We start from the raw sequence: 25,861 nt of genomic DNA, 5'->3' as shown, positions 1-25,861 counted from the left end.
CTTGAAAAGATGACTTTGAAAATGTGAGACATCACAATGCCCTTATGCAAAATAACCATTGTTTAAATCATGGTAACCACAAATTATCCATGGTTATGCAACACTAACCATAATTTAACGATCATTTGCAAATGATAATCAATCCGGGCAACAACAAAAAAACACATTTACTATAGTAAAACCAGCTTTAACTCTGCTGTGTAAAGAAGCCTACACAAGGGGTTTCAGTTTTGGTCAGGATGGGAAACCAGCTGAAAAACTGAAGAAACATTGAATCCCAGCAAACCAGTTGTTCTGGGTGCGGCAGCATCAGTGATTCACACGCATGCCGAGGATCCTTCCTCCACCCAAACTGCAGGAGAAGAGACGAGGGGTGTGTCTGACGGGACACGGGTCTCCTCACTCTCACACAGAGACGCTTCACGCCTGGATCACTCTGACCTCCCTGACACACACACACACATGGATCTCTCTAATCAGGGTAAGATTAAATTCTCATTCATACTCGTGTTCATGTTCTCCCACAGTACAGTGAGCGCTTTAATATGACTCGTCGTTTCATTAAATGAGTCATTTTATTAAATGTTCTTGAAACAGGACGGAAACAAATGGATTAAATAATTTAACTAATCTAGTGTAAGTTATAACTTCGATTACTAATGTGTGTGTGTGTTCTGCTGAATGCTGTGTAACTGGACTGACAGGTGTCCCATATGTTGTAATGTCAACACAAGATTCAACACAAGATATTAATCACATAAACCTAAAAGTAGAGTCTGAAACTCTGTAAATTAAATGTTTTTCTTTTTGAGGTGAACCTTCATAACATTTATGATGTTACTACACTTATATTTCCTAGTTTTCTCAGTGTGATAGTCTCTTAAAGTGCTCTTATGTGTGTGTGACGGTTATGGCTCTGTTTACAGCTGGTATTAAGATGTGTTTTGGTGGATCGGATCACAAGTAGACGAGGGACACATTCCTGTTTACAGCTGGAGTTTTAATCCGTCTCTTTTGTCCAGTTTCACTCACTTCTGTCCTGATTTCTTCTATTGGCGGGTGAATGTATGTGTTTTTTCTGTATCTTTCGATCTACTAGATCAAATAAGCTCTTGACAGAAAAACACACAGAGAGCATCAGCTTTAGTTTCTGACAGACACAACACCCGCCGAACGCTGTGTGTGTGTGTGAGAAATCAGGAATGCTGAGAGAACTTTGAGCTTGGGATGTTTTTCATCTTCAAACCAAACTTGGGTCTCCATCCGACAGATTAAATCCCGTCTGGTTAGCGCGCTTCCCATAATGTTACGCATTACAGGAGATAACTGGAAAAATTCAAATATGGTGCAAAAGTTCATTTAATTCTGTAATTCAACTTAAAAGGTGAAACTAATATATTATATAGACTCATTACATGCAAAGTGAGATATTTCAAGCCTTTATTTGCTATAATTGTGATGATTATGGATTACAGATTATGAAAACCCCAAATTAAAAATTAGAACATTGTGAAAAGGTTTTCATAATCTGTAAGCCATAATCAATTATAACAAATAAAGGCTTGAAATATCTCACTTTGCATGTAATGAGTCTATATAATATATTAGTTTCACCTTTTAAGTTGAATTACTGAAATAAATGAACTTTTGCACCATATTCCAATTTTTCCAGTTTCTCCTGTAGATCAGCAGACGGTCTTTAGTGACTGTTCGAACGCATTCGTCCACATGAGTGTTTACACTACGAAAGCAATCCGGTGTAGCCTAATGTGTTTTCAATCCCCTCTGGAAGTGGACAAGCTCAGAGCGCTTTAGACCCAGTTTACAGCTGTGTTCAGTGTCGTTCACTTGTGATCCGATCCACCGAAACGCTTCCTAACACCAGGAGCAAACCGGGCCTTTGACACTGTGTTCGTGTGATGTCATCAGCCCACCAGTGTTGCCTTGGTTTCATTTTACTGCATTCATTAGTTAATAGTCCCTTGACATCTATAGCTCAGCTGATTGGCTCAAATGAATGTGTATAGAAGCATGAACTCAACCAATTAGCATGTTCAGCGCCCAATCCAATCCCTGAAAGTTCCTGACCTTTGAAAAAGTACGACCTCGCAAGCAGGGACTTTTGGAGAGGGAAATATTTACCCGTACCTTCATTTAGCCCCTGATCAAGCGCCCCCTTTTTTTTAATAGACATGAAAATGCACATTTCGAACTTAAATGGTTGTAATTCAAGAATGCTTTGGAATATAGATGTAAGATTGGTCTTGTTTTAAAGAAGACACTTGGCAGATTTTTGTAGAACTGAAATAAATTAAGACAGTTAAACAGAAAAAAAGTTATAGAAGTTTGAGTTTATGAAAATGTACAACATAAAAAATTTAATTATTGATATTTTATATAAAATATATATTTTCAAAACCTGGAGGACTCTGCAAAAATCTGAACAAGTTGTTTCAAATGTTAGGTTGATATCTCAGAAGATGAGCGTTCAGTGAGATTTAGTTTGTGCGCAGTACCACACTTCTCCACTAGTGGACATTACTGCCCATATAAGGGCGCCTCCATTTCCATATGTGGTTTGAGTCTGAACCATTATTTTTACAATTTTTATACAATTTATGAAGTAGACGTCCTATTCAGAAGTAGTGTTGGAAGTTTGGCAGATTTTGAACCTCTAAGAAACACAAAAGATCACGTATGTGCATTATAGCTCGCCGCCACATCACTAATGCTGAATCTATTATTGTTTTCTTCATATTTAAAACATTTTCAGAGCTTTTTTTCTAAAAGAATTTAATGGATGCGATCTTTTGAACTCTTGGCATGAAAACAAACTGAGGTTTCTACCATTCTTTCATGATTTTTCATGTTCATCACTATTTCAAAATAAAGGTCTGAACACGCCTCAGGAGTATGAACATATTCTTGTTGCAAATTGATAAATTACGGCTCCTCTGTCATTAATTTTAAAAATCAGTCACCACAATTGAAAACTAGAGATTGTAAGCTTTCAAATGATATAGTTTGTCAAGATTGGTTTAGGTTTAGTATAGGATATTACTGTTTTAAATAGTCCCTAGGGAAAGTTCCTGCGGTGGAACGCGGCTGTAGTGTCTGATGTCCTGTCTCTGTCTTCCAGGCATCGGTCCTCGCGGCTCCCTCTCTGAGCTGTGTTTGGTGTTGGTCGGCAGCATCGGCTGTGGAAAGACCCTGACGGCGGACACACTCCTGCGCCAGAGTTCGGATGTGGGATCTCCGGCCTCTTCCCGTGTGAGCCAGATCCGGCGAGGGCTTTCCGAGGGCCGGCGGCTGTGTGTTGTGGAAACCCCTCGCTGGTACTGGCGGGGCAAGGAGCTGGAGGCCGACATCCAGAAGGAGACCCGGCGTTCCCTCAGCCTGAGTGCGTCTGGACCCTTCATCTTCCTCTTCCTCATTCCCATCGGGGAGTTCACGGAGATGGAGCAGCGCATCCCGGATCAGCTGGAGCACATGTTCGGGCAGGCGGTGCTGGGTCACACGCTGGTGCTGCTCACCTGTGGAGAGTACCTGATGGACCGCAGTCTGGACGAGTACCTGAGCAAGGAGGAGGGGCTTCGGGAGGTGGTGAGGAGGTGCCGAGGACACTGTCATGTGATCAGGAACCGCAGATCTGACGACAGAACGCAAGTCGTCTCTCTACTGGAGAAGGTGAGGCTACAGGTGTCCGGCTGGAAGCGGATTAGCATCTTCCTACAAATATGGCTACTGATAATAACCGATTCAACTCAATTAAACAAATTTAACCAATAAACAGTTAAATCAGAGAGTGTTTGTTCGGAGGAAGCTGAAGCTGAGGTGCTGGGGGCGGGGCTACAGGTGTTTTTTGAAAGAACCTGCTTCATGCGTTCTCGAGCAGCAAACACTGTTGTTGTGCGAATGAGCGGCCGGAGCGCATTAAGGGTTTTCTGTTTTCAGTAAGAACGAGATAACAGAAATAGCTGCTGTAAAGTCTCTGTTACTTGAATATCCTATTAAAACATGTAAAGCTGATTTTAAACGATCTATATTGTTTAAAGCAGCAGGCGCTATATAAATGAAGGTGACTTGACATATTATACCAAAAAACTCTTCATACAGTGACGACCAGTAAAGTTTATACAAATTTGGGACCAGAAATTATTCAGACACTTTGAGCTGGTCATGTTCTGCTGAAGTGTTTTGTCTTTAATTGCTAATGCTCTTTTTACACACACACTGAACTAAATGAAGCATTGCTTGGTAATTTGTTGAGCTAAACTCGACAATCTAGTTGTGTAGTTAAATTTAACAGCTGACAGATATTCAACATAATTCATGTGTGAGAGTCTAAGGCCCTGTTTACACGAGAACGCTCGCGGGTGAAAACGTAAAAATATTTTATCGGATGTGCCTTTCGTTTACACGGCGACGGCGTTTTTGGGGCTTAAAAACGCAAAAAACTGAAACCCCCTCCAGAGTGGAAATCTTAAAAACGCTCCACCGTCGCGTTCCCGTCTACAGGGTAAAAACGCAAAAGTCTGCTAGACAGTGAAGGCGTCGCGTATGCGTTTACGTCACAGGCATGCACCAGTACAGGAACATAACAAAACATTATCAAACTAAAATATAGCATTAATTTCATTGAAAAATAAAATAAAAAAATCTGTCATTTTTGAGCAACACGCGAAGAGCAGCGAGGGTTAAAGCAGCAGCTTTACCGTATTAAACATGAAAAACTGTGTCAGCGGCTCTTTCACTGTCAGTGCTCCACATCGCCACCTAGCCGCCTGCAGTGCACACTACATCCAATTTCACACACTTTTGCGTCACCATATGCACACAGATTTCCCCCCATAACGCTCGTCTAAACGCAGAATAAAAAGTGATAACGCAAAGCCACTTCTGCGTTTTCTCTTCAGACCGTTTCCGTGTAAACAGCCTGACAGAAGGATGGACAAAACCTGTGAAATATCAACTGAGTTCTGCTCATATTTTATTATCGTTTTCTAAACTATAGCGAATAAACTGTGATAATGTGAGAAATGTTGAAGGTGTCTGTATACATTTTGGTTTGACTGTATATGGCTGCTGATTACTGCAGCCAATCAAGTCCTCCAGGCTCACTGTTGCCAGGTAGATGTGTTGGCGCTCGAGGAGCAGGATTGGACACCCCTACACTTCCCAAAAGCTCAGGGTTCCTCAAATCCTGCCCTGCAGAGTTTAGCTTCAACCCCAATCAAAGACATCTGACCAAGCTAATCAGGATCAACACATGTATATCTAGATGGTAACATGCGTTTGATGCTGAAATAAAAAAAGGACTTATTTTAGATGAACTTAAGGGTCACACTGTAATGGAAGGGATGATGTATTATGACAAAGTACAAATTGTATGATTTTGAGACATGTTCACCTAGTTTCTCGTGTCTCAGGTGGAGCAGATGGTCCAGAGGAACGGAGGATTCCACCAGCTCAGGGAAGAGGAGAAACCTGGGAAAGACGTCCTGGAGAAAGAAGAGGAGAAAACAGAGATGAAGCTCAGTGCAGGAAGAGACACAACGTGGAACGGAGGAAAACTAACACAGATCAACACATTTGACAAACAAACCGAGGAAACCGTAAGCGATGGAGTGATTGAGAGACACCTGATCAATGGACTTCAGTCACAGAAGCGGGAGAATGAAGAAACACACAGCAAACATGCTCTTCTGGAGAGAGGCCCGAGCTTCAAACTCACCAAAGGTGCAGAAATACAGCAGAACTACTGCAGACGTGTCCCGTCCTGCTCCTGAAGGGCCTTTCCAGCAGAGTTGAGCTCCGGTCCCAGTTACACACACTTAAACCAACCAATCAAGCCGGTGTTTACCGAAAGCTTCGTTAGCCAACTATGGTCGCAAGTTCTGTCGTTATCAGCAGTTCAGTGAGTCGGCGTTTCCCGAAACCATCGTTCCAACGAACATTCACACACAGCGTCGCAGAGTTGTGTGTGTGAGCGACAGATCTCCACCTGTGGTTAGAAGAAACACATGTTTGCATGACGTGTGACTCAATAAATCATTATCTTGAGCAGAATAAGCAAGCTTACATTCAGTGCAATCTGTGTCTTTTATGTAGAATACATACAAGTCATTTACGTCTTTTAGTTTGTCAAGAGATTTAAAGGGAAAGTTCTGTATTTTACACTTAAAGCCCTGTTTTGTTGTAAAGTTTTCTTTGATCGTAGCAGAGACCAGTGAGACAGTTGGGATCGCGTTCAGAAGTTCTTCTTTATTGAGCGCGGCTGCAAGTTCGTCCAAAATTAGTCTGAACTGTAACAGTGTTCTTTCAATTTATATACTTTAGGGGCAAGGATTTACATTATGATGAGAAATGAAGTATTACAGGTTTGGAACCTGCCCTAGACCCAGTTAGCATAACTATTCAAACGCTGAGACCCGAGAACAGGGCTGGCAGGAGCTCCAAGGACAGTGTCAGTAATCTAACAAATACAGAAAACAGGAATGACCGGACTCTCTTGTTGGAAGTTTCGCAGCTGATCTAAACATTTAGTCTCTTCACTTTTGCAGTTTCCTAAATTAAACATTTAATAAATGTGTTATCCTTCAGTTTACAGATCGTATCTGATGAAATAGAACGGTTAAGATTAAAATTTGGACACATGCTGCTGTCCCGAGAATTTTAGGTTTATTTCGCTTCCCCCCACAATGGTTGTCTATGTGCACTGGAAGATTCCTTCCTAAAAACACATTAAACTTTCGTTTACAAAGACGTGAAACTCACCGAGTGGTCAGGGGTGTTCACTGATATGCGCACTCAAAAATCGCTAAAAAAGATGCTTTCCAACAGGTTTTATCGTGGTTTTTGTCCTACTCCATTGACTTGTATTGGATTCGCTGTGTGAGGTACGGTATTACTCCGCCGCGGGAAACGGAAATGGGGTTGTTGGTTTGCTTGGAATTGGCCAAGGTGCATTATCGCCGCCTACTGGGCTGGAGTGTCTATTATTCAAGCTCTCAACGGAAGAATCACGGGTGTGACGCGTTTGGAAAAATAGGTCCACAGTTTTACAACGAATGGTATAACACATGTTGGAAAGCATGTTTTTCAGCGATTTTTGAGTGCGCATATCAGTGAACACCCCTGACCACTCGGTGAGTTTCACGTCTTTGTAAACGAAAGTTTAATGTGTTTTAGGAAGGAATGTTCCAGTGCACATAGACAACCAAGCGAAATAAACCTAAAATTCTCGGGACAGGAGCATGTGTCCAAATTTGAATCTTAACCATTCTATTTCATCAGATACGATCTGTAAACAGGGCTTTAAGTGTAAAATACCGAACTTGTCCTTTAAAGCGTAGTTTTTGAAGAGTGCGCATGTGCGACCGTAGCCTGGCTCCGCCCTCCTACGTACTTTCGCTCAATTTTCATTTTCCTTCAGAACTACGTCTGGGATCGTGGTGTATTCTTGGTTTTTCTCCGGTCAATTTTTAACCGGTCCAATCAGCGAACAGAGGGAGTGTCTGAGAACGATGACGTTGAAGTCGTGCGCTAGTTTGAGTCGTCATACGTCACGACCAAACGTTAGCGATTGGTTACGGCAGATCCAGAGTGGCTCTGGGCAGATCCAATAGTTTTAAACTTCAACAGAGGACCGCCTACAAGGAAGTTAACGCTTGTCAATGGAGAGAGGCTCTGTACAAATGAGATTTACGAGAGTCTGGTAGAACCTGGCTAGTGCGAACAAGCTCTAGTGTGTAAGAACGAGACTATGATTGAATCTGGAAATAAAGCAAAATAACTGAGAAACATGAGAAATATTCCTCAGATGTCATGTCTGTAATCTATAGCAAAACATAAAGCATTAATTCGATCTAAAACAGATTCATTAACAGACGTTATTACTCATTAACCAACGCGGTTGAACGACCAATTTACGACAATACGGTTTCGGGAAACAGTCGTGACTATAGATGATTTCTTAAATGATGCATCGTACTGTGATAGTGAAGCATGAGTTGTTGTACGGGACACACACACTCCTCTTCGGGATCACTGCACAGAGATGTGTGTTCTGTGCCGGAGCCAAACTGCAGGAGCGTTGCCCTCGAGGAGCAGGATCGACACCCCTGAACCAATCCAACTACTCACACAAAACCTAAATGCTACGAATAAATGTTGTATGACGAGAGAAATGTTAGTTTGAAATGCTGCTCATCTGAGATGTGTTGTTGATGTGTACCTCTAGAGGGAGCTCTTCTCAGTCAGATGCTGGAGGAGCCGGAGCTTCAGCAGAGCCAGAGCTTCGTCAACACCAGTGCGTCAAAACACTCTCAGAACTAGTGTTGTTTCATCAACAAATACATCTTTATGCATACTACACACACACATACAACAAGTTCAAATATGATACATCATTCATAATTAGTTTGTTCTGAGTGTTTGGCCATCTTGAATGGGCATTTTATGGTCCAGTAGATGAAAATGCATCATCTATTCTCTTAGTAAAGTTTCACTCTCCTGAACAACACACGATTCACATTTATATTTACTGTACATTTACTCACTTAGCAGACGCTTTTATCCAAAGCGACCTACAAATGTGGAGATAAAGGGTTACACTTTATTTTAAGGTGTCATTGTTATAGAGTAATTATATATTTAAGAACTGAGTGATATTAATTATCTACATGTACTTACTATAGGATTAGGGTTTGGTTGAGGGTTAGTTGCATGTAATTATGCATAATTTACTATAATAAGTACATGTAACGTGTCATCTGAATAAATTTTTTTTTTCAGTTATGAAAATGTTTTTTGACCAATAGTTTTAGTCTTAGTTTCAGTTTTCGTTTACAAAAATAAGCGTGGTCCTAATGCTGATGTGCTTCTGTTTCTCGTCCCAGTCCACCACAGTTTTCAGAAGGCTCCGGATGCGCTCGAGACTCTCTCTGCCGTGTCTCCGGTGTCCTCCTCATGTCCCGTCTCTGATCTGCTGGAGGACTCCTCTCTGCCCGAGCTGAGGATAGTTCTGCTGGGTCGGCGTGGTTCTGGGAAGAGTGCGGCCGGGAACAGCATTCTGGGTCGAGAGCAGTTCGAGGTTCATGGAGAGGGCGTCAGAGCGGCGGATCAGGAGTGTGTGAAGGCCAGAGCGCTCGTGGACGACACGCGGGTCAGTAAACCTGTCATGTAAACATCTTCCTGAGATTAAACCCGTACGCTGATTATCTCTGAAGTGGACACTTCTGCGGCCCGGTTTACTCCTGGTGTTAGGAAGCGTTTCGGTGGATCGGATCACAAGGAGACGACACTGAACACAGCTGTAAACTGGGTCTAAAGCGCTCTGAGCTTGTCCACTTCCAGAGGGAGTTGAAAACACATTACACCGGATTGATTTCGTAGTGTAAACACACATGTGATCGAATGCGTGTGAACAGTCACTAAAGACCGTCTGCTGATCTACAGGAGACACTGGGAAAATTCAAATATGGTGCAAATGTTCATTTATTTCAGTAATTCAACTTAAAAGGTGAAACTAATATATTATATAGACTCATTACATGCAAAGTGAGATATTTCAAGCCTTTATTTGTTATAATTGATTATGGCTTACAGATTATGAAAACCTTTTCACAATATTCTAATTTTTAATTTGGTGTTTTCATAATCTGTAAGCCATAATCATCACAATTATAACAAACGAAGGCTTGAAATATCTTACTTTGCATGTAATGAGTCTATATAATATATTAGTTTCATCTTTTAAGTTTAATTACTGAAATAAATGAAATTTTGCACCATATTTGAAATTTTCCAGTTATCTCCTGTAATGCGTAACATTATGGGAAGCGCGCTAACCAGACGGGATCTAAACTGTCGGATGGAGACCCAAGTTTTGTTTAAAGGGGAAAAACATCCCAAGCTCAATGTTCTCTCAGCATTCCTGATTTCTCACACACACTCACATAGTTCGGCGGGTGTTGTGTCTGTCAGAAACTAAAGCTGATGCTCTCTGTGTGTTCCTCATCTCCGGCGCGTTCATATGTAAATTGCGTGAGCTTGTGCCTAGTTCACACTACAGGATTTTAAGCCCGATTTGCTTATCGTTGAGCTTGCCGACAGGTCGGGTTGTTATCGCGTGCAAATCGCGGGGGAACGCTCGCCAATCTGTTAGTATGAAAGAGCCAACAACGCATCAAAGACGCTCGCAGACGCGTCGCCGAGCCCAGAAAAATACCTAGCATGCTAGATATCCGGAGCTGTCGCACGACTCAACCACATGTGATGTCATGAGCTACAGCCAATCAGAGCAAGGCATGGGTTGAGGTCACAAGGAAAATACACGTTTTTTTTTTTTTCAGAGCAAATCATCAATATTACATTTCTGTCTGACGTCCATATTCAAACAAAGACTCGCATGTTGTGTACTTGTGTTCTTCTTCGCTGGGTAGTGGCGTGCATGCTGTATTGCGTCATTTCCGGTTCGTTTTATCGCATGATTTTTCGTGACAAAACGTGGTTTGTAGACAAGATATAATCGTAGGGTGACATAGTTGTTGTCAACTCGTGTAGTGAGTTACCTCCTGTTGTGGATCGATCATGTTGTGTCGTGTGGTGTGAACAGCTCAACAACTTGAACACTCCTGATTTCACAGAGAGCAAGTCATGTAGTGTGAACTGCACAGTTCAGCCCGACGTTTTAAAATCCTGTAGTGTGAACTTGCCTTTATTCGTCCACTAGATCGAAAGATCTGAAAAAACACATGTTCCTTCCCATAGACCCTCCATAGAAGAGATCAGGACAGAAGTGAAAGTGCACAAAAGAGACGGATTAAAACTCCAGCTGTAAACGGGAATGTGTCCCTCGTCTACTTGTGATCCGATCCACGAGCGCATCTTAACACCAGCTGTAAACACAGCCTGAGTTTTAATCCCACTTCTCCAGAACGCGATTTCAACCGAGGGCCGACACTGCATTATTTGAAATGTAAACTAGGATTGATGTGATTAACCCTCTTGTGTCTCCCTCAGGTGTCTGTGATCGACACGCCGGACTGGTTTCAGTCGGAGAGATCTCCAGAGGAGGTGAAAGCCCAGATCTCCTCATGTGTGGCCCTGTCGGCCCCGGGCCCTCACGTGTTCCTGCTCTGTGTCCCCCTGGACCGGCCCACTCGCGGCGAGCTCCCGGCGCTGAAGGCCCTCGAGGGAGCGTTCGGCCCCGAGACCGTGCGCCGGCACACCATCGTCCTCTTCACACGCTCCGACCGGCTTCCGAAGGGACCGCGCGGCGTGGAGGCGGTGGAGGAGTACCTCAGCTCCCAGCGGCCCGAGATGCTGCAGCTGGTGCAGAGCTGCGGAGACCGCTACCACATCCTCACGGCCGGACCGACAAACATGAACGAGCTCCTGGAGAAGGTGAAGCAGACGGTGAAGGAGAGCGGAGGGAGTTTCTACAGCATCTCGCTTCACCAGGAGACCCAGGAGACCCAGGTGACCCAGGTGAGGAGTGTGAGGAGAGACCGACTGAGCCAGTCGTCTCGCTCGCTGGACGCCGTGCGCGAGGAAGAGGAGGCGGCGGCGATGGAGAAGAGCGTTCGTCTGGACTCGTCTGCTCCCGACCGCTCGCTGCTGCGCTCCGTGTGGGAGACCACGAGGGCGGGCGCGAGTCGCGTGCCGAAGCTGCTGTTCGCCGGAGCGCTGACCGGCGCGGTGCTGGGCCTGTTCCTCGCCGGAGCTGTAGGGGGCGCTGTGGGAGCCGCGCTGGGCTCTGTGGCCACTGAGGTCGGGAGGCGGAGACTCGTTAAACAGAAGACAGAGTGATTCTGTATATCTGTATATGCTGTATATTCATCTTTTAGTTTTGTGTTTTAAAGGTGCACTGTGTAATATTTAGGAGGATCTGTTGACAGAAATGCAATATCATACACATAACTATGTTCTCAGTGGTGTATAAAGACCTTACTTCATGAACCGTTATGTTTTTATTAGCTTAGAATGAGGCATTTCTCTCTACACACACCGCGGGTCTCCTTACACCGACATGTTTCTACACACACCGCGGGTCTCCTTACACCGACATGTTTCTACACACACCGTGGGTCTCCTTACACCGACATGTTTCTACACACACCGCGGGTCTCCTTACATCCACATGTTTCTACACACACCGCGGGTCTCCTTACATCCACATGTTTCTACACACACCGCGGGTCTCCTCCTTACATCGACATGTTTCTACGGTGGCCCTGAACGGACAAACGCGTTTCGTCACTATGTTGTTCTTCATGATAAGAAGCTAAAGCTAAAGTCAGCGAATAAAACACTGACACAATGATGAACAAGTAACAATAATATTCGCAATAACATCGTTTTACTGAATAATTAAGTAAACCTAATTTATTAATTGATCTTTGTAAAGAAACCTCATTGCTTTACTGGCTACTCTGCTGTCTCAGACGACGACATCACTTCCTGTCGGCCACCGTAACTTCTGTTGGGTGCAATTCGCAAACGAACCACTAGATGCTGCTAAAAATTACACACTGCACCTTTAAATGTTTACATGCCACTCTAAATTAGCATTTTTTTTCAATTCTGTAACCATAAATGAATGTGCTCCAAAAATTAAATGTCTGTTTCTTGAAAGGACACTAATTTATCACTGGATGTGTTCCAGCCTAACAAAGCAATATGTATATTGTCATAAAACTGTTAATTTGAACATGCACATGTATATCTTAACTTCTCCACACTTCATATATATTTATTAAAATATATATTAAACAGAAATATAAGCATATTTGAAAGAGAAATTTTTTTGTCCTGATAAGAGGACATTTGCATTGCATATTATGCAGTAATAATATTATTTATATAAAAAAAGATTCATTTTGGATTGGAAATTATGTAGTGACCAAAAAATTAATAAAATTATACATAAAACTTTATATTTGAGTTTCTTCTGATGGATGGATGTTCTCTCAACTTTGCATTCCAATGCTGTCGATGCTCAGCTGATTCTGTTTTATACAATTAACAGTTTAGTATTCTAATGCAACTCGAATGCAAGCACAATTATTTGCATTTGTCTCAAAAACTAATCCTCAGTATGATTTCAGTCAAAGGTTTTTATAATTATGACATGAGACAAATTTAGCCACCGATGTCCAAACAATTGACTGGTGTATTGTACATGTGCTACAGTTGCTTTAGAAGCATTGAAAACTGATTATGGTAAGGAGCGTTCAATCCCAACACACGCTTGAGGTGTTTGGGCAATCACAGCGCACCAGGTCAGCTGGCCAATCACAGCGCACCAGGTCAGCTGGCCAATCACAGCGCACCAGGTCAGCTGGCCAATCAGAGCACTCTGGGCTCTTCAGAAGGAGGGGCTTTGTAGGAATCAGAGCGTTGCAGACAGACTGGGAATAGAGAAGCTGTTTTTGAACATTAAAGCACTGTTACCTATTCTATTACACCCAATAAACTAAATAATTAAATTTTAAAGGTTACATATTGGTCCCCTTTTCACAAGATGTAATATAAATCTCTGGCGTCCCCAGAATGTGTCTGTGAAATTTCTTATATCTTGTCAAATTTCCCCTCTTTTTGGGTGTAAGCAAAAATGCGCCATTTTGTGTGTGTCGCTTTAAATGCAAATGAGCTGTAGCTCCGCCTCCGTTCAGAAGAGGGCGGAGCTTCAGAAACTCCGGCAATAACAGAACTGGTCGATCTCACTCGTCCAGAATCCCAGAATAACCAGTAGCGAGTGCAGCTTTACGGAGAGACTCAGGAAGAGTTTCTGGATGTTAGTGGAGACATTTCTGTAGTTGTTGTGGAGTTACACTGATCATCTCATCATCATGTTGAACTCTTACACAAGTGTCCACAGTTCCTGAGGTGTTTATAAGACAGCGCTGACATGTTCTGGTCAATAGTGTCCAGTGCTCGTCTGCGCTCGACCACAGAACAGTTTCATGCTTTGCTGGATCTTCTGCCATCACGTTACAACCGGTTTGTGTCGTCGCTTGAGGAACCAAATGTCGGCTGGTGTGTGTAAACATGCAGATTAAGGGCCGGTAATATCATAAACGTGCAGATTAAGGGCCGGTAATATCATAAACGTGCAGATTAAGGGCCGGTAATATTATAAACGTGCAGATTAAGGGCCGGGAATATTATAAACGTGCAGATTAAGGGCCGGTAATATTATAAACGTGCAGATTAAGGGCCGGGAATATTGTAAACGTGCAGATTAAGGGCCGGTAATATTATAAACGTGCAGATTAAGGGCCGGTAATATTATAAACGTGCAGATTAAGGGCCGGTAATATTATAAACGTGCAGATTAAGGGCCGGTAATATTATAAACGTGCAGATTAAGGGCCGGGAATATTGTAAACGTGCAGATTAAGGGCCGGTAATATTATAAACGTGCAGATTAAGGGCCGGGAATATTATAAACGTGCAGATTAAGGGCCGGTAATATTATAAACGTGCAGATTAAGGGCCGGTAATATCATAAACGTGCAGATTAAGGGTCGGTAATATTATAAACGTGCAGATTAAGGGCCGGTAATATTATAAACGTGCAGATTAAGGGCCGGGAATATTGTAAACGTGCAGATTAAGGGCCGGGAATATTATAAACGTGCAGATTAAGGGCCGGTAATATTATAAACGTGTAGATTAAGGGCCGGTAATATTATAAACGTGCAGATTAAGGGCCGGTAATATTATAAACGTGCAGATTAAGGGCCGGTAATATTATAAACGTGCAGATTAAGGGCCGGTAATATTATAAACGTGCAGATTAAGGGCCGGTAATATTATAAACGTGCAGATTAAGGGCCAGGAATATTATAAACGTGCAGATTAAGGGCCGGTAATATTATAAACGTGCAGATTAAGTGCCGGGAATATTATAAACGTGCAGATTAAGGGCCGGGAATATTATAAACGTGCAGATTAAGGGCCGGTAATATTATAAACGTGCAGATTAAGGGCCGGTAATATTATAAACGTGCAGATTAAGGGCCAGTAATATTATAAACGTGCAGATTAAGGGCCGGTAATATTATAAACGTGCAGATTAAGGGCCGGTAATACTGTAAACGTGCAGATAAAGGGCCGGTAATATTATAAACGTGCAGATTAAGGGCCGGGAATATTATAAACGTGCAGATTAAGGGCCGGGAATATAATAAACGTGCAGATTAAGGGCCGGTAATATCATAAACGTGTAGATTAAGGGCCGGTAATATTATAAACGTGCAGATTAAGGGCCGGTAATATCATAAACGTGCAGATTAAGGGCCGGGAATATTATAAACGTGCAGATTAAGGGCCGGTAATATCATAAACGTGCAGATTAAGGGCCGGGAATATTATAAACGTGCAGATTAAGGGCCGGTAATATTATAAACGTGCAGATTAAGGGCCGGTAATATTATAAACGTGCAGATTAAGGGCCGGGAATATTATAAACGTGCAGATTAAGGGCCGGGAATATTATAAACGTGCAGATTAAGGGCCGGGAATATAATATAAACGTGCAGATTAAGGGCCGGGAATATTATAAACGTGCAGATTAAGGGCCGGTAATATCATAAACGTGCAGATTAAGGGCCGGTAATATTATAAACGTGCAGATTAAGGGCCGGGAATATTATAAACGTGCAGATTAAGGGCCGGGAATATTATAAACGTGCAGATTAAGGGCCGGGAATATAATATAAACGTGCAGATTAAGGGCCGGGAATATTATAAACGTGCAGATTAAGGGCCGGTAATATTATAAACGTGCAGATTAAGGGCCGGTAATATTATAAACGTGCAGATTAAGGGCCGGTAATATTATAAACGTGCAGATTAAGGGCCGGTAATATCATAAACGTGCAGATTAAGGGCCGGTAATATTATAAACGTGCAGATTAAGGGCCGGTAATATTATAAACGTGCAGATAAAGGGCCGGTAATATTATAAACGTGCAGATTAAGGGCCGGGAATATTATAAACGTGCAGATAAAGGGCCGGTAATATTATAAACGTGCAGATTAAGGGCCGGTAATATTATAAACGTGCAGATAAAGGGCCGGTAATATTATAAACGTGCAGATTAAGGGCCGGTAATATTATAAACGTGCAGATTAAGGGCCGGGAATATTATAAACGTGCAGATTAAGGGCCGGTAATATTATAAACGTGCAGATTAAGGGCCGGTAATATTATAAACGTGCAGATTAAGGGCCGGTAATATTATAAACGTGCAGATTAAGGGCCGGTAATATCATAAACGTGCAGATTAAGGGCCGGTAATATTATAAACGTGCAGATTAAGGGCCGGTAATATTATAAACGTGCAGATAAAGGGCCGGTAATATTATAAACGTGCAGATTAAGGGCCGGGAATATTATAAACGTGCAGATAAAGGGCCGGTAATATTATAAACGTGCAGATTAAGGGCCGGTAATATTATAAACGTGCAGATTAAGGGCCGGTAATATTATAAACGTGCAGATTAAGGGCCGGTAATATTATAAACGTGCAGATTAAGGGCCGGTAATATTATAAACGTGCAGATTAAGGGCCGGTAATATTATAAACGTGCAGATTAAGGGCCGGTAATATTATAAACGTGCAGATTAAGGGCCGGGAATATTATAAACGTGCAGATTAAGGGCCGGTAATATTATAAACGTGCAGATTAAGAGCCGGAAATATTATAAACGTGCAGATTAAGGGCCGGAAATATTATAAACGTGTAGATTATGGGCCGGTAATATTATAATAAGATCATCTTCATACGTCAGAAGGGGAGAGAAATCTGATGAATTTATTGTTTGACATGCTTGCAGAGAAAGGCTCACCAGAACAAAGTTACTGGGTTTCACTTTTCACGTTTTCTGGGTTGGTAGAAGCACCGGACCCGATTACACACTTACACACGGGGAAAGACAGATTTTCATGATATGTCCCCTTTAAAATATCCTCATATGACCTCTTTAAGAGTTTTATTCTTCAGTTTTACACAATATCTGTCACAATGTCACGAATCCCCGGTTGGGTAACAATGCTTGAGAGTGTGTGTGAGAGTGTGTGTGTGTGTCTCCTTGGCCAGAGGAAGTGCTCAGTGTCATCAGGGATGTCATAACCACTGCAAGCGTGATGAAACTGCAGGTGGCCGAGCACTGTGCCAGCGAGCGGGTGTGGTACCCATAATGCCCTGCTCCAGGGGCATCAGGGGGTTTATCTCACCGTCTCACACACACACACACACCAGTTCTCTGCCCCCCAGAGGCCTCGGTATTAGAGACGGGAAACACTCAAACCTCACGTATCCCTGAACCGTCCCGTCATGTGACACACGCGGGTGTTTGTGGCGTGTCATTCAACCAAGCGTTACACAAGTCTGCCTTCCTGCACGCGGGCCGCAGGAGTGTGTGTGGCGGATGGGTGAAACGGAGAGGATGATTTTCACTTTTTCATTCTTCCCATCTTTTCATAACTCGTGGTCCACGTCAGGAAGTCTGTTGGCTGGCGATGAGACAGCAGCAACTGTAGATGCTTCCTGACACCTGATCCCACGAGACAAACACAGTCAGATACCCACAGATGACCTCTGACCCCGAACACACACACACTGCCACAGCTGCACTGGGAAAAACACAACACGGCTGAACAGCGTCAGTTTTTCCATCCCGCTCGGATTCTCATGATTCTGTCATGGATAAACTGCATCCGGCCACAGGACGGCCTTTTTTTTTAAACAAAATGATTTTCCTGTCCCAGCAGTCATGATGGAAAATCTTGGAAAATCCTAATCCCATCTGACGACTGACGAGGGCCACAATAAGTGACGCCGATACAGAAAAACAAACGTTTCACAGCATCAGTTGAGATTGTGAACATGTGACTCTTTGAAGCATTGCTTAAAGTCAACATGAAATAAAAAAATACTTGATTTTTTTTAAGATATGCACTAGTAAATCTTGCTATATTCCATGAAAAATAACAAGTGCCTCATAACCTTTAATCAAAACACTGCAGAAAATAAAGTTCTTGGTCAGTATTTTTCCATTGCTCATGGGACTGTGCAATACATCGGCTGTTTATACACATGGGATTGAGCAACACACTTTCCACCGCTCTGTCCTAATTATTGCCGCTGTGTTGAGTTGCATGTTGTGAGTTATCTTTACTCAGTGTTTTGTATTGTACGCAGTGTTGGGGAAATGCATTACAAGTAACTTGAGTTACGTAATCAGATTACTTTTTCAAGTAACTAGTAAAGTAACGCATTACTGTTAAAATTTACAACAAAATATCGGAGTTATTTTTTCTAATAAGTAACGCAAGTTACTTTGTTTTCCCATTTATTGACTGACAGCTCTTCTGTCCTCATGTTGAGACAAATCAAAGTGTGTGTGTGTGTGTGTGTGTGTGTGTGTGTGTGTACATGATGTTTATTGTAGTTCTAGACTAAATGTGAGCATTTACTCATCTCACTTGCACAAAAAAGATTCAATGTTCCTCAAAATGAATAAAATCAGTGAAATGCAGAATTAGAATACTGTGCAAACCTCCAATAACTAAATATGTTAAATAAAACATACATTTTTATGCATTTAATCTCACTTTATTGACCATTGTACTTGCTTCTGACCTTCGATGATTCAGTTTAATAAGCAGAAATGACTATAGAGAGATAGAAAGGTTTGCTTGTGTGCTTTCCTCTACTGTACACATGTCCTTCAGCCGGAGGATTATTATTTCACTTTTAGTGAGAAAGGATCTTTACATTTGCCCAAAAATAGAGCTTTTGTGTTATAAAAAAACAAGCCCAGCCCAGGTGGGGAAAAAAGTAACGCAAAAGTAACGTAACGCATTACTTTTCTCAAAAAGTAACTAAGTAATGCAATGAGTGACTTTTTAAGGGAGTAACGCAATATTGTAATGCATTCTTTTAAAAGTAACTTTCCCCAAACTGCTTGTACGCGTGTACAATTTTACCGCAAGGAGTTGCACTTGAATTTCATTGTAAAGCTAAGTGTCAAATTTTTCGTCTCATATTCCAGGACAAATATCTAAACATTTTTAAATTATGATACATTTACTTGAGAAGCAAAATGGCTTACGATATTCTAATGGTTTACGGAGTCTTGTTTCCGGAAAAAATAAAGAAAAATTAAGTTTATGTTTATGCTTAAAACAAGAAAAAATATCTGCCAATGAGGTCAGAAAAATACTCATTTTGCTTTGAATTAAGTTTTTTTTTTTTACCCCATTGGCCGATATTTCTTTAAAAACCAAAACAGAGCATATAGTAGTAAAAAGATCCGAGGGCTCAGGGAATGTGAACACACTGGTGTTGATCCATGTTTTGACCCTTTTTGGCTCATGCTGATCCCTCTCCTACAGTATGTGATCCACAAATTCAACTTTAGCCAAGGTAACATAGTAGGATGTAATAGTAGTAAGTTTGTGTTTTTGTGAGTGTATTTTGTGTTCTGTTGATAAAGACACTCATTTAGCCATTTCCCATCATCCTCAGAGACACACCTAATGCTCATCCTTCCCTCGTCATTGTCTTACACTAGCGCTAAAAGCTTCCTGTGTTTATTAGGAAGTGAAAATGAGAGAAAGAAATCTGAAACTTATTTTATTCAAATCAAGATCAATTGAACGCAAGCCACATAATCGCAACTTCCAAACTCGGAGGAGCTTTACATCATCCAAACATCCAGAGACTCCAGAGACTCCAGAAGCCAGTGTGATGTGGATCATGGATGTGAGCTGCCATCATTAGTTCTTCTACCAGACTCATGTCTTCAGTTCAGTTCAACACATTATTAAATAATCCAGTCAGTGCTTGTTGAGACTGTGGTAGATGTGAAGTTTGCGGTACCCGCGATCGCATGTGAGGAACCCACACACTCTATTTATTCCTCGAAATATCAGAGAGAGGAAATTAAATGGAGAAGTGACACATGGACCAGGAACACAAGCCATGAATTTAACAAAGTAAATTCGCTGTAATTCCACACAAAATGTCAATGTTTTTACCAAGCGGCGTCCTTCCTGAGAGACTCAACCTGCAGTTCATCGACTGGCCACTAGAGACCGGCTGCAGAAGTGATAAAATGCCCAACTTTACAGCAGAAAACACGTTTAAAGTCTGGTGCAAAAAGTGGTTTTGGTCTTTATAGCTAATTTTGCCCTTCATGACGACTGTGAGGAGAGTGAATTTTTTTATAAGCCTTAAAGTTCTGCATAATTAAGGGCGTGGCCATTCGAGTGACAGGTGGATAGTCACTACTAGCCGTTTGTCTGCTGCGTGTTAGCGTCACCTCAGCTAATCCGCCTCGCTGCACATGTTCGTTTATCCGGGAGTGACGCTGCCAAGATGGCGACGGCCGGCTCCGCCCACTTTAGGCTTCAAAAACGCTCTTCAGAAACACCACGGGTGACGTCACGTCCATATTTCTACACAGTCCATGGTTTATACGCGTCGAGGGATAAACACCCACATCCAGTGTGTTAGTTTGAGGTTCAGTCACCGCTGGTAAGTGCTTGCTGTGACCGCTAGTATCTGCTCCTGAACCTTCTTCTCCGTGATCCCGGTGCGTTTGGTCTCCGCGCCGCAGGCTCGAGGACCCGAGCTTTCCTCGCTGTCCGTGTCCCCGTAGCAGCTGGATCCCGACGACACCACCGTGGAGTCCACAGAGTCTCTGTTTTTGCAAGACGGGGAGCTGCCGTTTCCCAAATCCTCGATTTCCTCCTTCCCCCCACCCGGATCCGCCGAGCTCTTCCCCGTCTGATCGCTCGTCTGGTCGTTCAGCAGCTCCACGAGGAAGTCGATGTACTTCATGGCGAGGCGCAGGATCTCGTTCTTGCTGAGCTTCTTGTCGGGCGGGTGGGTCGGGATGAGTTTACGGAGCTCGGAGAAAGCGCCGTTTACGTTCTGCTGTCGCCAGCGCTCGCGGCTGTTGGTGAAGACACGCCGGGCCAACTTCTGAGGAGGACCTGAAGGAGAACCACATGTGAGATACAGTTGCAGGAAAACATTTGTGAACTCCTTGTGAAAATATGTGAATAATTTAGGGCTGTCAAACGATTAAAATATTTAATTGCGATTAATCGCATTAATGTAATAGTTAACTCGCGATTAATCACACATTTTTATCTATTCTAAATGTCTCTTGATTTCTTTTTGTCCCATTATTTTTTCTCATTTTAATTAATCGCAAGTTAACTATGACATTAATGCGATTAATCGCGATTAAATACTTTAATCATTTGACAGCACTAATAATAATGCAATGGGGGAATATTTGTGTGTCCTGATAATGGCAAATGTCTGATGTTACCAGTAAAAAGTGTCCGACATTATTTTAAATATATCTAGTCAGTGACAGTGAAAGCATATTCATCTAAAATAATTCTGCATTTTCAGCTTCAGAATCATGAATATTGTTATTCTGGTGTCACTATTGTCCTGTGCTTTGGGTTTCCAGCACCAAGTCCAAGACTATCATTTACACACACAATGTAAAACCTAATTTAACATTTTAATCAATATATTTTTTGTTATCCTTTTATCATATGTCTTGGAGTATCACAATATGTATCGACTCATGACATAAGGGTATCGTTACACCCCTAATGACGACGCTGAACACAAGACATCCACTGATGTAAAGTGTAATGATGTACCGTCACTGAGGTCCAGTTCGAAGTGTGCGGACGGGCGTCTCTTCACACGAGCGTTACTGAAGATCCCGAAGCTTCCAGACGGCCCGAGGAAAGAGCTGAGGGGAAGAGAGAAAACACTGCACATAAGGAGACAACTTGAGGAAAAGAAATCTATAAAAGCAATCTGGAGCGTTTGATGAACGTCTGTCACTGATTGGACAAACGTGACGGCTGTTGTTCTGTCCTCATTAAAGCCGCACATCTCAGATAGATCGGACTTTATTCTGTCTGTGCTGCTTAATGACGAAACTCAGGCTCTGTTTACAGCTGGTGTTAAGATGCGCTTGTGGATCGGATCACAAGTAGACGAGGGACACATTCCCGTTTACAGCTGGAGTTTTAATCCGTCTCTTTTGTCCACTTTCACTTCTGTCCTGATTTCTTCCATGGGCGGGTGAATGTATGTGTGTTTCCAGATCTTTCGATCTAGTGGACGAATAAGCTCACGCAATTTACATATGAACGCGCCGGAGATGAGAAACACACAGAGAGCATCAGCTTTAGTTTCTGACAGACACAAGACCCGCCGAACGCTGTGTCGTGTGAGAGATCAGGAATGCTGAGAGAACTTTGAGCTTGGGATGTTTTTCCCCTTTAAACCAAACTTGGGTCTCCAGCTGACAAAGCCCAGCAAGCAATATCTGTCATTTCACCGTCTAGATTAACTACAGACCCGATATAGTCCGGCTATGAGTGACACATTTCAAGCCAAAATAACTTTAAATTTGGTTACATGTCGATTTTGCCAAAATAACTTGCGAGATGTGTCACTCTCACAGCCGGACTGTAGTTAATCTAGAAGGTGAAATGACGGATATTGCTTGCTGGGCTTTGTCAGCTGGAGACCCAAGTTTGGTTTAAAGGGGATAGGGGAAAAACATCCCAAGCTCAATTTGTAAGTAAATTTTCACTTCCAGTCAAAATTTTAACTTGTTTTAGCAGACGGCTATTAGAAGTCTTTTAAAAGCAAAATTGCTGGGAGTTTAAATCCCGTCTGGTTAGCGCGCTTCCCATAATATTACGCATTAGATCAGTAGACGGAGAGTCTTTAGTGGCTGTTCGAACGCATTCGATCACATGAGTGTTTACACTACGAAAGCAAAATGTGTTTTCGATCCCCTCTGGAAGTGGTGAAAGTGGACAAGCTAGAAGTGTTTTAGACGCCATTTACAGCTGTGTTTACTGTATTTAGTGTCGTTCACTTGTGATCCGATCCACCAAAATACTTCTTAATGCCAGGTGTATACAGGCCATTAGACTAAGGGAGGTCGCTGGTCTACAAGAGAACATCACATCAGACCAGATTGTTCATTAGTTTGATGCTCAACAAGACCATTGCTATTAACGCGTACATCGTCCCGCATCGAATGATTGCTAAAGTCACGAGTGTTGTTGGGGAGAGTGAGCTGCTATTTTCACTTGCTGGACGATAAAGCCACTGAAGATGAACATTTACCAACCACCACCAGAACACTGTAGGAAGGTGAACGTGTTGAATCAGGTGTTCATCTAAAATGTGCAGTGCTGCGGATACTCCAAGAGTCCTGACCGCAGGGGAATCCTGGAGTATTGAGGGAATCCCCAGTTTTTGTGTCTTTATCAGATTTGTCATTTGCATTGACATTGTATATAATCTACTCGCGCAAATAATAAAATTTGCGTTTGGTGTTTTCACTAGCCTGGGTGCCGGCCCGAACCCCGCCCACAAAATTTTTTGTGGTCGGGAAGTTCGCTCTGGACACGATCCGTTGAGGAGTAATTATGCTCGGCTCCCAGAAGGCCGAGTCAATCAAATTGCCAGGGCGGGCTTTAATCGATGATGGACAGATGATCTGCGGTTACGTAAAGAGCGGTTGGGTTGAACTGGTTGTCCACAAAGACGACTGCATCCGGAGGACTGAGATGTTTAGATTCCGCTATCGCGTCTGTTATAAAAGAAATCGACAGCGCATTCATTTTAAAAGATGAACAGAGAACCGCAATCAAGGCATTTGTCGATCGGAAAGATGTGTGTGCCGTCCTTCCTACGGGATTCGGCAAAAGTTTAATTTATCAGCTGACTCCGATGGTGGCTAAGCCTCAGATGAACACGCTTCTTCAGCCGGGTCTCTTTCGTCGTCTTTGCATTTTTTAAAATCAGTCAAGTCGCATTGCAACCGTGTTATAAAGTTGAGACAGGGCCGACAAATGCGAGAAGATTTGAAAAATGCTATTCGTGCTTGTAAGTACACCGCGAATTCTTAAATTCTTTTTACAACAACGGCACAGATCGTTTTCACATTAATTTACTACTTCTTCCAGCGTGCGTGCAGTTGAGCTCTGTGGACAACTATGCGTCGCTCAACATACGTCACTTACTGCGTTGCTCTGATTGGTTGTAGGTCTATCCAATTGAGTGCAGAGTTTTTTTTTTCCTGGTTCGGTTAAGACACGCCTCATAATCAAAGCCTTTGCATCAGTATCAGACTCACATTCTGCCTAGAATATGAGTATGACGAAGTCAGGCTATGTGAACACAGTATAAAAGTAGCATTGGGATCCACTGAGTTTTGTGGATTGGGATCCCATTGGGATTCACTCTTTCTTCTTGTCATATAAAGGAATTGAACTGGTAATAATGGTGTGTTTGATTGCTGACCTGCTGATGAAGGGGTGTGTGTGCAGGAAGGCTGGCGGCAGGAGGGCCGTCGGGGGTCCAGCGCCGGACAGGTGAGCGAGTCTCAGCTCCACCGAGCCGTGCCGGAGGGGGGGGGGCACCGGGTGCAGGGCCGTCATCGGGGGCAGGGGGGGCTTGCTGTGAGCCAGGCTGATCACCGGGACGTTGGGAGGGATTGATGTCGAGGAGATCGAGGACGTGCGCTGAAGGGCACCCCGGGGAGGCGTGGTCGGATCCGGCTCGGGTCCGGCGGCCTCCGGCTCAGTCGCGTCTGTACGGCTCTCGGCATCACGGGTCGCGTCAGCGTCGGGCGATCCCGTACGAGCAGGACTGGCGGGCGGTGAGACGGGTGGTGTGACGCTTTTCTCCATCATGACCCGAGACTGACGAGTTCTCCTGATGATCTCAGATTCTGCTCATCGCTGCTCATGTGGAGGTCTGCAGATTGAGTCGCTTCTTTTAGGACCTAAACAAGAAATGTTAAGTTAACAAAAGGGAGAAGTCACATTATGATATTATAAATCAGATATGGTCGGCGCCAATAGCCTCGTGGTTAGCGCTGGTATATAGCACAACTGCCCAGCTCAAGGTACCGATCCTTTTCCCTCCTCTCTCTACCCAACGCTTTCCTGTCAAATCTCTACTGTCCTATCCAATAAAAGGCACAAAAAGGCCAAAAACAAAACGTAAAGAAAATAATAAAAAGCCCTGGTATACAGAATAAACAGGTGATGTAATTTTGAACAAAATTGGGTCAAAACAAGGGGAGTGAACTTTTCCGACAAGTTCCGGAAACTCTTGAAACCAACTCCAAATGACTTTAAACACTTTTGAACTACAATTGGTCCATGGTGATTGCATATGAGATAGTTGTGCTCTGGGAATGCTGTAACCGGGGCTTTAATCTGACTTCAGGCCTGTAGTGCTGCCTGAACCCTGACCATACACTGTCCGCTCGTTGGCCAGAGGAGAACTGAGGCGAACTGAGGAGAACTGAGGAGAACTGAGGAGAACTGAGGAGAACTGAGGAGAACTGAGGAGAACTGAGGAGAACTGAGGAGAACTGAGGAGAACTGAGGAGAACTGAGGAGAACTGAGGAGAACTGAGTCTGGTTTCTCACAAGGTTTTTCTCCATTCTGTCACTGATGCAGTTTTGGTTCCTTGCCGCAGTCGCCTAAAGGGCCGTACACACCGGGACGAATATCGCGCGCATTATTCGTCAGCGTTTTTCAACGCGTTTTTTGTGTTCACACCCAAGCGATTTTCGCTGACGATGAGCCGAGTGAACATGCAAATTAATTCCCTGACATTAGATGGCGCTTAATGTAAAACAGAAATACCCCGCGTAGTCGCTGGCACGTTTGTCATATAGTTCTTTATGTTCCGACACCAACGACACCAACAGCTCTACATTCATCTTGTCTTGCATCTTCCTCGTCTTATCTCTTCCCGGCA

The 25,861-nt window shown here is 43.0% G+C and overlaps 2 protein-coding genes across 3 annotated transcripts in view; one reads left to right on the top strand and one right to left on the bottom strand.

The window, feature by feature from the left end:
* The first annotated feature begins 372 nt into the window (after positions 1 to 372).
* On the top strand, positions 373 to 12,940 carry LOC307006341 (GTPase IMAP family member 8). The gene is made up of 6 exons (XM_079627217.1): positions 373 to 481; positions 3,140 to 3,687; positions 5,430 to 5,739; positions 8,243 to 8,311; positions 8,901 to 9,166; positions 11,026 to 12,940. The coding sequence occupies exons 1-6, from the start codon at positions 463 to 465 to the stop codon at positions 11,812 to 11,814; spliced, it is 2,001 nt and encodes a 666-aa protein (XP_079483343.1). The 5' UTR covers positions 373 to 462; the 3' UTR covers positions 11,815 to 12,940.
* A 6,705-nt stretch (positions 12,941 to 19,645) lies between these two features.
* Positions 19,646 to 25,861, bottom strand: part of lyl1 (LYL1 basic helix-loop-helix family member) — an 8,351-nt gene continuing 2,135 nt past the window's right edge. For both annotated transcript variants that reach the window (XM_079627369.1, XM_079627370.1), the window contains exons 2-4: positions 24,388 to 24,871; positions 21,711 to 21,805; positions 19,646 to 21,020 (exon numbers count right to left, since the gene is read on the bottom strand). In XM_079627369.1, coding sequence (XP_079483495.1) covers positions 20,551 to 21,020; positions 21,711 to 21,805; positions 24,388 to 24,779 — 957 coding nt within the window. In that variant the 5' untranslated portion in view covers positions 24,780 to 24,871 and the 3' untranslated portion in view covers positions 19,646 to 20,550. The remainder of the gene's footprint in view (positions 21,021 to 21,710; positions 21,806 to 24,387; positions 24,872 to 25,861) is intronic.

This window comes from Phoxinus phoxinus (genome assembly GCF_949152265.1).
Source record: "Phoxinus phoxinus genome assembly, chromosome: 11".
Classification (NCBI taxonomy): domain Eukaryota; kingdom Metazoa; phylum Chordata; class Actinopteri; order Cypriniformes; family Leuciscidae; genus Phoxinus; species Phoxinus phoxinus.
Note: the sequence above shows the minus strand (reverse complement) of the source record. Positions and strands in the feature narration are given on the sequence as shown.